At 44.2% G+C, this 12180-nt stretch overlaps 1 protein-coding gene across 2 annotated transcripts in view; it reads right to left on the minus strand.

Moving 5' to 3' along the window:
- Positions 1-12180, minus strand: part of B4GALNT3 (beta-1,4-N-acetyl-galactosaminyltransferase 3) — a 549958-nt gene that overhangs the window by 242556 nt on the left and 295222 nt on the right. For both annotated transcript variants that reach the window (XM_085652267.1, XM_085652268.1), the window contains exon 3: positions 6495-6554. In XM_085652267.1, the coding sequence (XP_085508393.1) occupies positions 6495-6554 (60 nt within the window). The remainder of the gene's footprint in view (positions 1-6494; positions 6555-12180) is intronic.

A 12180-nucleotide genomic window follows, 5' to 3' on the forward strand; every position in this document is an offset into this window, starting at 1 on the left:
TTTTTTGTGAACTACATGTACATTGGAGGGTGAACCTAACCAGTACCTCCATCTCCCACCCTTTTTCTGATTGGATTTAAAATCCAACACCTTCCCTGCTGTTGCACAAACTGGAGTAGGAATTGTAAATTATTCTATTCCTAAGCCCAAGGCGCCCCCTACAGCAAGTCGTTGTAACGACTTGCGATGTAATGGCTCACTTAACTACGTTGTTGTTGTAATGGAATGCGTTGTAGTGCATTCGATGTAAAGAGATACATTCCTTCACCAGGAGTTAAGCAGTCCCGGAGAGGTGGTGGCAGCATTCCGTGTATGGATCAGAAGTAGTGAACAGGTCCTTTTTACCCTGTGCCCGGGAGTGAGGCCTACAGGCTCAATCACCTGCTTAGAATTTCTGATGCTGTGTTCTTAACTCATCCTTGGCCTGATTCAGCTGGATATAGAGTGCTGCATAGCACAAAAGTAGTGGCTGTACATTAGTTGTATATGTGCCTGGAAAGGGTACAGCACAAGGATGGAGCAGTATCATGCAGCACATGTGAGGTTAGTACTGTAATGTGTGTATTTATGCCTGAGAAGAATACATTATATGAGAGATGTAGTGCTGTGCATGCGCAGGGATAGCATATACTGGGTGTATGTGTGCTTGCCTGAAATACAATACACGAAGGGTGCAGTGTTGCACAGCGTGCACGTAGTGAATGTGTGCGCTGGCAGTGCGTTGTGTTTTAAAATAACACATCCTTGTTTAAGATAGAAGAGCGTCAGTGCTGAACAGTGCGGGCAGACTGAGTGTGTGTGCTGAATGCATGTGTGCCTATGAGGGTACAATGCAGGGAGGTATTAGTGCTGAAGAGAAAGTGTGCTGCAAATGTACACTGAGAGCCTGCAATGGTACATTGTATGGAGGACACTCAGATCCATTTTGGGAAGCCCAGACCTGCCTGGCCTGGTAAGGACATGAGGAGGAGAGAAGTTGCCCCACACATATTTATGTACTGCTGCATTCCTGTGAACTGGGTGAGGATTCACTGGAGGGAAAGGGAAGATACTCACTTTACATTTCCAAAAACTGCTCTTTGATTGTTAGATCACAAGTAAGGGGCCTGGACACCTCTCAGGAAGGGAGATGAAGCGGATAAGAGAATCATAAAGAGCAGGGCTGGGGATCTGAGATTAACCCTTTAATGGACATATCACTGTGGCTGACATTTAGGTATGAAATCAACTTTGGAGTTGTGCCTGCTGTGGCAGACATCTTTCATGAAAGAGGATAAAAAGAAGTACTCACTTCAAAAGACGCAGAACCCCAACATAAAACTTTAACTCCCAGACCCTAAATCACATTTGGTCTCTGGAACTGGAATAAAAGAAGGGGAGGTTGAGTCCCCACACAGTTGTCATATACCAAGCAGCCAGTATGAGAAGGGGAAGCTCTGCAAAACTACTGCCTGTGACCAGTCCTGGGGGCCAAGGTTTGCTAGTCTCCCCACTGGGTGAGGGGACATCACCCAGAAAAATGAAGACCTGGAGCATCAGCTCCTGCCTGCTTGCCAAGACCAGTGTGCCCTGTGAGGAAGAGGAGAGTATTAGAGGGAGGGAAGTCCAGTGGGGAGTCCTACTGTGAGGACTGAATGTGTGAGGTGTGAGGATTCGGCTGTGCATGATTTGTGCCATAGCCCGTGTGCAAGACTGTTTTCGGTGCCCCCTGTATGGCATCAGAGGGCCGCCGTAGACTGTGCCAAGTATCGAGCACTGTGTGGAGGGCACCAAGCTCACATGGCCTTGCTGCCGTGACCCCGTATATCAGAGGGACCACCGATGAAGAAGCTGGAGGAGTCTATATTGCGTCCGGAAGGTTCCACGGAAACCCCATATGATAAAGGAGGATACCAGGAGCAAATCATCAAAGACTTCAGGCCATCGCCTGAGACTGAAGGATCTGACCTGACTGACCCCCATAGACCTGGAGGATACAATGGAGAACAACACGCCCTCATGGGACTCCACTCGGGAGCCAAAGGACTGAATTTCCCCCGCCAGGGAGAACTTGACTTATCGCATCACTGTGAACTTGATGCTGCGCAATCCCTGAGGCAAGCAGCCACCCCACTCGAGAGTGAGCCTGCGCCAGCCCGACGCCTGTACCGCGAGCAGCCTAACAAGCAGGATCGGAGCATTCAAGTGCTCGTGATGAGGGGACCTGCTGTTACGACGAATGCTTGAGCTGCAGGTGCAGGTAATATTTGAACTAGGCTTTTGAGGCCCTGGGTGATTCAATGCTAAAGGTGCTGAGGCACCAAAGAAACTTTTGACTGAAATCCTGAAGCATCAAAAGGAACTCTTGAGTATGGCCTAATAGTTTGCATTTCCTGATGCGATCACCATTTAAAATAAATAAATAATTTATACAGAGTTTTATATAGCGCAAACTTGACCCATTCGGGTATCGGAGTGCTTTACATAGCACCAGTTGCATTACATGGGGACACATTCATTTTTGTTTGGTAGGGGGAGATTAAGTGATTTGCCCAAAATCACAGGATGTTCAGCGTCATTGCCGAGACTCGAACCCAGTTCCCCAGATTCGAGGTCGACCGCCCTAGCCGTTAGGCCAACTCCTCTAAATGGGGAATCACCCTGAACATGTTACACAAAGGAGGGTGGGACAGGGATTCACCAGATGACCACTAAAGTCCCGACTCAAGGGGACTGTGTTATTGCATATGAATGTCGCAACTCTTTGTATGTGTAGAGTAGGAAATAAAATACTACTTTTTATATAAAAACAAGTATGTAGATCGACATTGATTTATTTCTCGTACTGTTTGCATTTTGAGTTATGAGTTGTGTTCACTCACCTGGATCTCCATCCCCCCTGAAGAAGCCTCGACTGCTCGACCACAACTACCACTGAGAGTCAAGTGCAGAAAAAGTACTTCGCTTAGTTGAGTGGGATCCATAATAGTTTGGACGCCAGGACTTCAGGAGTAAAAGGCCTGAACCACCCGGTGTGCCCGTGGCCCTCCGAAAGGGGTTCTGACATCCAGGCACGGTGCGTCCATTGGAGCGTGGGGGCGTAGCCCCCCCGCGCCCGCAGCTCCCTCCTCTGTGAATGTCCGCAGCTCCCGAGTCCCTCCTCTGTGAATGTCAGTCAGCATGACGTCGGACCGTGGGCGGTCCGGCGTCATGTTGACTGGCATCATTGTCAGACGCCTTTGGGAAAGGCAGCACAAGTGCGCATGAGTGGGCATGGAGCTTAATTTTTTACTCCGTGCCCAGTCATGCGTACTTGTGTTTTTGCTGCCTTGCGCATGCCCATTAGGAGCCCCTCAGACTCCTAATGGGCAGGCGGCGGGCGAGGAGTAGGCTGTGCCGTCAGCCAATCCTGGCGCTGCTGCAGCGCCAGGATTGGCTGAGGGCCGGGTTGCCAGTCACTTGCGTCACGTGGACGTGGTGTTCCGGACCGTTTGAAGGGGCAGAGAGGCGCCAACGCGGGCCAGGACATGAAGAAAAGCGAGAAATGTAAGAATTGGCTGCACCGTTTACATGCACCTCATGGACATTTTTGAGGAATGGATCTGTATCCTTGATGCAACCTGGACTCGATGTTGATGGCAGACTGCGCGGCGCCGCCAGTGTCTGGTTGGCATGGAGGTAAGTAATGCCTGTAAACCAGCGGAAACCTCCCTCCCTGTCTGTTTGTTTAGTGCTATATGTGGCTCCTATTAAAGTGTCTCTAATGCTCCACCCAGCCCTGCATGTATTCCTTGCTTACAGATTGTTTGCAGAGCACGCTGAAGGAGTAATCCTGGAATTAAGAATATTACCACACACTGTGCTTATATAAATAATCAAGGATTTTGCAATAGGGCTGGTTGGTAGTTTTTTGTATTTACGTAATCAAGCACTGAACGTTTACGAATGCTTTGGGAGTAAGCACTTCCGATCGGGCACAGGCTGGGAAATATGCAAAACCCACTAAATATTTATGTAAACAGTTATTGTGGTGCCCTCACTTTCATAAACCTGCACTGGGCAATGCTCTATCTTAAGTTTCAAAATAGTTGATTAAAATACTTCGCTCTTTAAGGTGTCTGTTTTATATATACTTTTTTTTGTACTGTGAACCCTTCGCTGGAGTCAGCCGCTCTGGCCGCTGCAATGACTCGCAAGTTGTGTTACATGCGTGTCTATCGAGATCATTCCTCGTAGTATTACAGAATGCCTCAGACTGCGCAGGTAAAATGTCTCCTTGTATTGGTCTTCACAGATTTTTCATAGGTTTGAATGTTCTCTCTTTAATTTGTTTTCATTAGTGACTTGTCTCAGTCTTTCTTCTGACTTGACTCGTCACGCTGCTAAAATGTGGTGTTTCGATCACTGTTTTGATTCATAATTGTCAGTTGTATTGCTTCAGATTTCCCTGTTATCTTATGTGGGCAGTTGCTTTTAATCGGCACTTCGCAGTCCCGTTAGGTGGTGACAGAAAGACACTTACAGAGAAAAGGGAAGGTGTTCTGAAAACCATTCCCAGGGGGCAGTGGTGACTCCTCTTCAGCACTTATCCCTGTAGTGTCGAAGCACCGGTAGGAGGTGGGTGAGGGCGTCTGGGCTTTGATTGACATTTCATCGTCACTGCCAAAGAACACATTTCCACCTGCTAACAGAGCTGGGCCAAACTTTTGTGAAATGAGATTTTGAATTGCAAGTTGCTAGTGAGGAGCCAGAAGGGCTGGGGCAGTGTTAAGATTGTGTCCTATAAAGCTGATTGGGTTTTATGTCAGAACACCAGGAAAGAAATCAATTTATCAGCCTTTTGGCTTCCTGGCATGTTCAGCACAGCACAGGGTGAGGCCCTATGTTTTGGAAGTGGTCTGAAATTTGTCCTGGCATACAGGGATAGTGTTGGTATCATATATCTGGGAACATCACCCAAGTCCACCTGTCCCTGGCATTGATTTCCTTGTTGCAACAGGAGCAGCCTGTAGAGAACTGCAAAGAATATTCTGTGAAATTAGTCTTGTTTATGGGGGTTGTATAGGTGATCATGCCGTTTTGGGCTTGCTGTCGTAAATATATTACTAAAGGATGGTGTGCAAATATATTACTAAAGGATGGTGCAGTAGCACACTGCCATTCACATAATGCACTTTTTCACTGTAGTGGACATTACATTTTAACAATCATGCACTTCTACTAATAATATTATAAAGCAATGATTTGCCCTAAAACTCTCCAGAACCTCCCTTATGATAGTCAGGCTACCTCGCTTAGCTGGCAACATAACACTCATCCACGACTTTTACGCCCTACCACTTTCAAATGTCACCAGCCGCCACTGCTGATATCTTGTTTAAAGCCAAGAGTGAATGCAGACGAGTGTGAAACGCAGCAAATTCTTTACCAATATTACCGAAGGGCTTGCCTTGGAAGTTTCACAGGCTCACCTCTATTCCGCGTTCTAGATGAAATCTGGATTTCTCCAACCCAATTGCATCCAGTGGCTTTTCTGGAAAAGTTAGTGACGGTCCTAGTTCCCACATTATAACTAAAAGAAATTAGAATTACATGTAACGTGGCTTGCTAAGTAGTGATAAAGATGCCGTCAATAGGGCTGAGACCCAGAGATACTTACCTTCTACATGAAACAATGATAACAAGAGCAAACGGAATTTGTGAAATGTTTACTTCTCACCCTTGATCCCCGGTGCCACTCTGCCTGATGTACTAATGACAGCCACATCTCTAGGCCCCAGAGGTAAATGAACTCTAAGGCGTCTCTCTGATGCACAGGGGGCTCTCATAACTAAATAGGACTGATCATCCCTTGTGCACCACCTCGTACCTGCATACCCTAATCCAAGCCTGTCAGAAACTTTTGCGTGGCCTGATATCATACATGGTGACATTTGTAAATATGAGAGAGGACAGTTTTGAGATTTTGAAAAAATAAACAGAGGAATTTATTTTCCCCATTGATTGCTTTGACGGGGAGGTATTTTTAGGGAGGAGATAGCTAAAATAAAGCCACTCTTAACTTTACAAATCATGAGTCTTTAGGCTTGTTTGGAGTATATTTCTCCACTTGGATGTTACCTGCCTGATTATGGAATATCACAAAAGGTGGGTAAGTCTTCTTTTGAGATAGATATATTAATACATTCAGCAGTGGTAGAGCATCGCCCTAAAAATAGTGAGGTCTGGGACAGACATCCCCTTTGCCAAAATCATAATAGAGTGTTCCTCACATGGTGAGGTCAGCGACAGAGGGAAGAGCTATTGCTTACCTGAAATTAACTCCCTTTAACACATTGCCAGAAAAGCTGAGCCACCAAAATCATTTACTATCTTTCAGAAAAGTGCGAAATTGCTACAAGCATAACAAGAAGGCCGATTTATGCATACAGCTCTGTGCTCCAGCGTGGATCTGCCGCTTTCCTGTTTTTGTTCTTTTTACCACAGACAAACGCACAATGGAATATTCCACTTACCTCTGGTTTCCAAGGAACTGATGCATTCCAGATCAACTGACCCATATTGTTGCTCCTAACCTAAAACAAAAGAGAGACTACTTAAAAAGTGTTCTTGCACAGCAGGCATTTGTTTAACAGTAACATTGCGCCTCAGAAAACCCCACAAGATCCCAAGAGAAAGCTTCAGTAAAATCTATTTTTAATACATTGCATTAGAATTTATTTTGAAAAAAAACTACACTCTATCAGGAATCGTTCTTCAACTATGTCAATAAATACGACAAATCAGCTAACAAGAGGAATGTAAATTATAAAACTTTCCAATAGTAAATTCTCAAATACCGGATAGCATTATATCTAAGACAGAGGTAGCAAGCCAGGGAATTTATAGGAAGAGTCGTCCAAAGTCAGGTGAGTTTGGTGCATTACTTGGAGCAGAGCATGTAACTGTTTCTAAAAAGCCTATGGATGAGAGAAATCAGTGTACAAGTTGATGGAAGGACTGGATATGGGTGGTAAAAATCCTGCCGAACGTTTGTGCATCTAACACTCTGGGTACATATGTAGCAAGCTTTGAGTCCTGGGCACAGCATCAATTAAACCATCAAATAGAAGAACACTTTTCAAGCTCTACATGTAGCAGTTTGGTGCTTTTCTCATAGATAACAGCATCATGATTCACCAACATGCTGATGATACACAACGGTACTCTGCTTCAGACATCCAACACCTCAAACACTGCATAGACATCATCCAGGCCTGGATGTCCAGTACCTATCTGAAGCTCAACACACCCAAGACAAAATTCCATTGATTTAGCAAAAAACCCAACCTTTAACAAATGCAAAGTCAGTTGCATTCACCCTTGAACTTCAAACTTGCCATGAAAGAACAAACTGTCGAAGAAAGGAAAGATGGCCTGCTACCAGCTCCCTCTATGATAAAGAAAGTGAAACTGTTTCTTCCAATAAGCAACTATAGAACTGCTATTCAAGTCCTCATACTCTTGCATCTGGATGGATGGTGGTAATGCTCAGACTTCACACTATCACCCCTTAAGGGAAAGGGGATATTACTTGCCATACCAAGTCTCATCCAGGGCCTGAAGATATATGATCATCTCACCCCATCCTGGAGTGACTCCACTGGCTCCCCTTGGCGGTCCACAGTATTTTCAAAACTGCCTGCCCCCACTAGGCTTGCACATAAGCTCACAATCTCTCATGTTCTTGGTCACATAGGTACATAAAATCTGAAACAACATCCCAGTATCTGAGGACCACCACAACGCAGCTCAAATTTAGGAAAGAGTTGAAGACCCACCTCTTTAAAGAGAACTACATTACAATTAAAGCTCCAAGTTTTTAGTTTTTAGTGATTTTTACAGATAAATATGTGGTGATGTGGGTGTATACAAATGACAGATGATCCGGTGTTCATGTAAGTGAAGAGCTTAGTTATCAACACCCCAGCCAGCTGCCGACCCTAGACTAACTGTCACCTTAGATTTAATCTATATTCTAGAACTCTCCTTTATACAGTCAGCCCGAGCATAGAAAGAATGCACTCATCCAAGAGCTACAACATCACACTTCTCCCTCCGGAAAGAAAATATAAAAATTTAAATAGTAATCTTATATCAAAATACCAAACAGTATCACTAACTTGTCCTGGAAACAAAATTGAGAGATACATTCAGAAATTAATATATCCATTATATACTCAAAACATTTATCTATATTATTCAAACTATTTGTAGAAGAAATAGATTCATTGTAAATGCAAGAACTACTTGTTGATGTCAAAGTGTTTAAGATAAGATGGGACTTTGGGCATCCTACTATTCATTCTTCTGTCAACATTAACTCTGTCACTTTGACTGGAAGTCCAGATTACATCATGTTCTGGCGGAGTACCTTGAATTCCATTTACTTTTACTGTGCTATTCAAGTTCCAAACTCAGCCATCATCTGTTTTGTCACTCTCCATTTTTGAGGGAATTTAGGCCATTAAGCACAGTCTGCTGGTGCGCTCTTATTTTCACCATATCTCGAATTTGTTTTGTATTTTCTTTTACCTTTCTATTCCTGTCAAAGTACTCTTTACTCTTCCGTTGTGTTGTAATTTCTTTTTCACGTCATTTACTTGGACCGTTGAATTTTACACCGTTGTTCCAACCCATCCAGCTCAAACACAGCCTGGTACTAGGAGAGCGACCTCAGAACATTCGAAAGGTGACTTCCCAGTAGAGGAGTGTGGAGACAGATGATATGAGACTATGCGCTCTTTTAACACTCTCCTCCAATCCGTAATTCCATCCTTCCTACACCTATGTTTAACTTCCAGGCTGCACCTAGTAAGTACACAGACACCAATATTTCATCTACGCTCAACATTCTAAAGCATGCCCACTCAGCCCACGCAAATATTGACAAATCATTACATTATCCGCCTTCCTTGCACACAGGACAAGATAATATTTCACTTCTTCTCCCTAATACCCAAGCAACACACACATGCCAGCAAAAACCACAGACTCATCCACACTCTAACAAGCAAACATGCAGCCTAGCACTCCACCACACCAACACGTGTTCACAGGAGCTGGCCAAACCAACATGACCCAGTGCCAGATGAAAGTAAGCACCTGGATCTGCACCAATACCAGTCCCTGGGGATGCTGCACGAATGGCAGATGGAAGATCTCCTACGTACAATGATGATGACATGCCCCTAGTATATGCAGGCTAAACCTATGGGAACAAAACTGCATTCGGGCACTGGCACTCTCCCACCTCCTACACCAGCCCATGTCAGCAGCCCAGACCAACACCCTATAGCGTCAGTGTAAGTAGCCGCCAATGCTAGAGGTACACACCATTCTAACTCTTGAATTTGTACAAAATGATGAAAGGACCCAGAGCTTGTATGGGTGATAGAACACAAAAAGCACCTCACCTCGCTGTACTTAGTCTCCAGTGTCATGCACCTGTCGAAGCTTCCTATTTGTACGAAAAGACAACTGGTCCAAGAGTTCACACAGGCTGAACCTGGCACTTCAAGCTACACCAACAAAGTGGACTACACGTCCCCAGGCCTCCATCTGCAAGATGTTAATCCTCCAACTTCGCAACAGCAGGGTGCTTAAACGGGCCATATAGTATAGCAGTCCTGCTACTATAACAATCACCATCAATTGGTACTCTAAAAGGTTGCATTGTTTACATGATGACATCTGCAGTGGTTTTGAGATATACTGTGACATCGTTCACTAGATGGACCCTTTAAGGAACAATGGAGTGTTAGTCTTTGCACCGCTATAATTCAAAGATAAAATTTAAAATGTATATGGTTGTGCCGTGCTCCAGGGTATCACTCTCTGAATTGAGTGTTGGATGAATGTATCAGGTTGCACCCCCCAAAAAAACGGAACATCCACAAACCCGCACGACCACAGCCAAAAAGGACATGGGCAAAAAGGGCCCTCGGACAACTTAGTCATCAACATTTCTGATTATCAATTCAACAAGATCTAACTCACTACACTACAAAAGGGAACGTCATTTGTGCCAACCTCTCACACCACCAGTTTGGAAATCAACATTAGCTTCTTCAAACTTATGAAGAAACTCAGACTACGCCATTTCTTTGAGAACATCATAACTGAACCCAGTGATAAACCCGACGACTTATTAAGAGGTCTTAAAGTTAAAAGCACGTATATGGCTCCTTGAGCCACAAGAGTTTGGACATTTTTCAGCTATTGGTAAGACAGGATATATCGAAATAAAATTTTCAAAAAGTTCCCAAACACAAGAACCTCACAACCAAAGAAATGGGCATACTGAAAGCTATAGCACAAAGGACTGAAATCACGTGCCAGAAAGCTGATAAAGGGGGTGTCTTAGTTATCATGAACACTAGTTACTACAACGAACAGGTGGAAGCCCACCTTCAAGACACAGAGACATACATGAAATTGGATTTGAATCCTAAAGAACAGTTTAAGGAAGTACTCATAAGCATTGTGAATAAAGCTTTTGATAACGACGTAATTGATGAGAAGACTCAAAAATACCTAGTACAGAAGAACCCCAGGAGCCCGATTCTATACATGGTGCCAAAGATCCATAAACATCCCACCAAACCACCCTGTAGGCCTATAGTGTCTACTTGAGGAAGCCTACATGAGCCGGTGGGCAAATTCCTGGATCGATATTTACAGCCTAGCGTCACAACCATGAGAACATTTATAAAAGATACAATAGACTTTTTGAATAAATTACATCAAGTTCCCACCACAGAAAACCAGCACATACTCTTATGCAATATAGATGTTAAATCCCTATATACATCTATTCCACATCAACTCGGCATAGAGGCGGTGGAACACGCACTTTTACACACTGAATATGAAGAGCCAATGAAAGTATTTTTAATGGAACTTCTAGAATTTACACTATTGCATAGCTATTTCAAATGGCAAAACACTTGGAATCAACAAAATAGCGGAACTTCTATGGGCAATTGTGCTGCGCCATCGTATGCAAATATTTTCATGAATCATTTAAAAGAAAACAATATTCTGGAGGACCCCATATGGAAAACACATAGTGGGTGGCGACTTTAACACGACGTTCGAGCCTCTTGGCTCGGAGGATCAGTTTCTAGCAGAAGAAGAGGATAGTAGGTGGGGGGTTCCCCAGCTGGATCTACCCCCGGTTAAGAGGTGGACTGCCGCGGCCATCCAACTCAAAGCACTCTGTTTAGAGAGAGGGCTCAGAGCTGCCAATGGACGTACCCGGTCAGATCGCCAGGGCGCAAATACGTTTGACAATGGCAGATCCACTAGTCGTATTGATTATTTTCTAGTGGATATAAGGATTTGGGCTAGATTGAACGATATGACCATAATCGCACGAGGAGATAGTGATCATAACGCCCTGTGCTTGGAACTACAAACCCCCAATGAGCCCACAGAACCTGAAATTGATGGAGGGAAAATCAGCCTGGATGTTGTCGTATCAAACAACATGAGGCATGTTAAATGGGGTAGATTCATAGAGAAGCCTGAGGAATTAGAAGATCTTAAAAAAGTGGTAACCGATGAAGTGGCTAAATTGAATACCCAAACGACTGGCAATAAATTTTTTTCATCTATGGATGAGGTCCATACCACCTTTTTTCTAAATCTCCAAAAATTCTTCATAAAACCCCTAGAGGGTGAGAAATCTAATAAGGGCAAACAACTTATGGCGGGATGGTTCAATAAATCCTGTAGAACAGCTCGCCAGAGTTTAAGTTTGGCCCTTAGATCGAAAAATGTGGAAAATGTGAGATCTGCTAGAAAGCTATATAAACACATACAGCTAGTGGCAAAGAAGGAATGGGACGAGGATCACTGGCAGGATTTGAAAACTGCTTGTTTGTCCAAAGACCAAAAGAAGTTTTGGGCAATAGTGAAGTGGGATAGAGGCGGGGTTGCACCATCTCCCCAAAAATAATGTGGCAATAAACCAGTGGGTTGATTTTTTCAAACCACAATATGCTTCAGTCTCGCGAGAAGGTGAGCACCCACCCCCTCCGGCTATTTATTTCCATACGCAGGTGTTCACGATCAAAGATGTAAATCTAGCATTAGATTGTATAACCAGGGGCCGTGCCCCCGGGATGGACGGGATACCTGCGGATGTATTTTTAACTG

Source organism: Triturus cristatus, chromosome 4_1 (assembly GCF_964204655.1).
Source record: "Triturus cristatus chromosome 4_1, aTriCri1.1, whole genome shotgun sequence".
Lineage (NCBI taxonomy): Eukaryota > Metazoa > Chordata > Amphibia > Caudata > Salamandridae > Triturus > Triturus cristatus.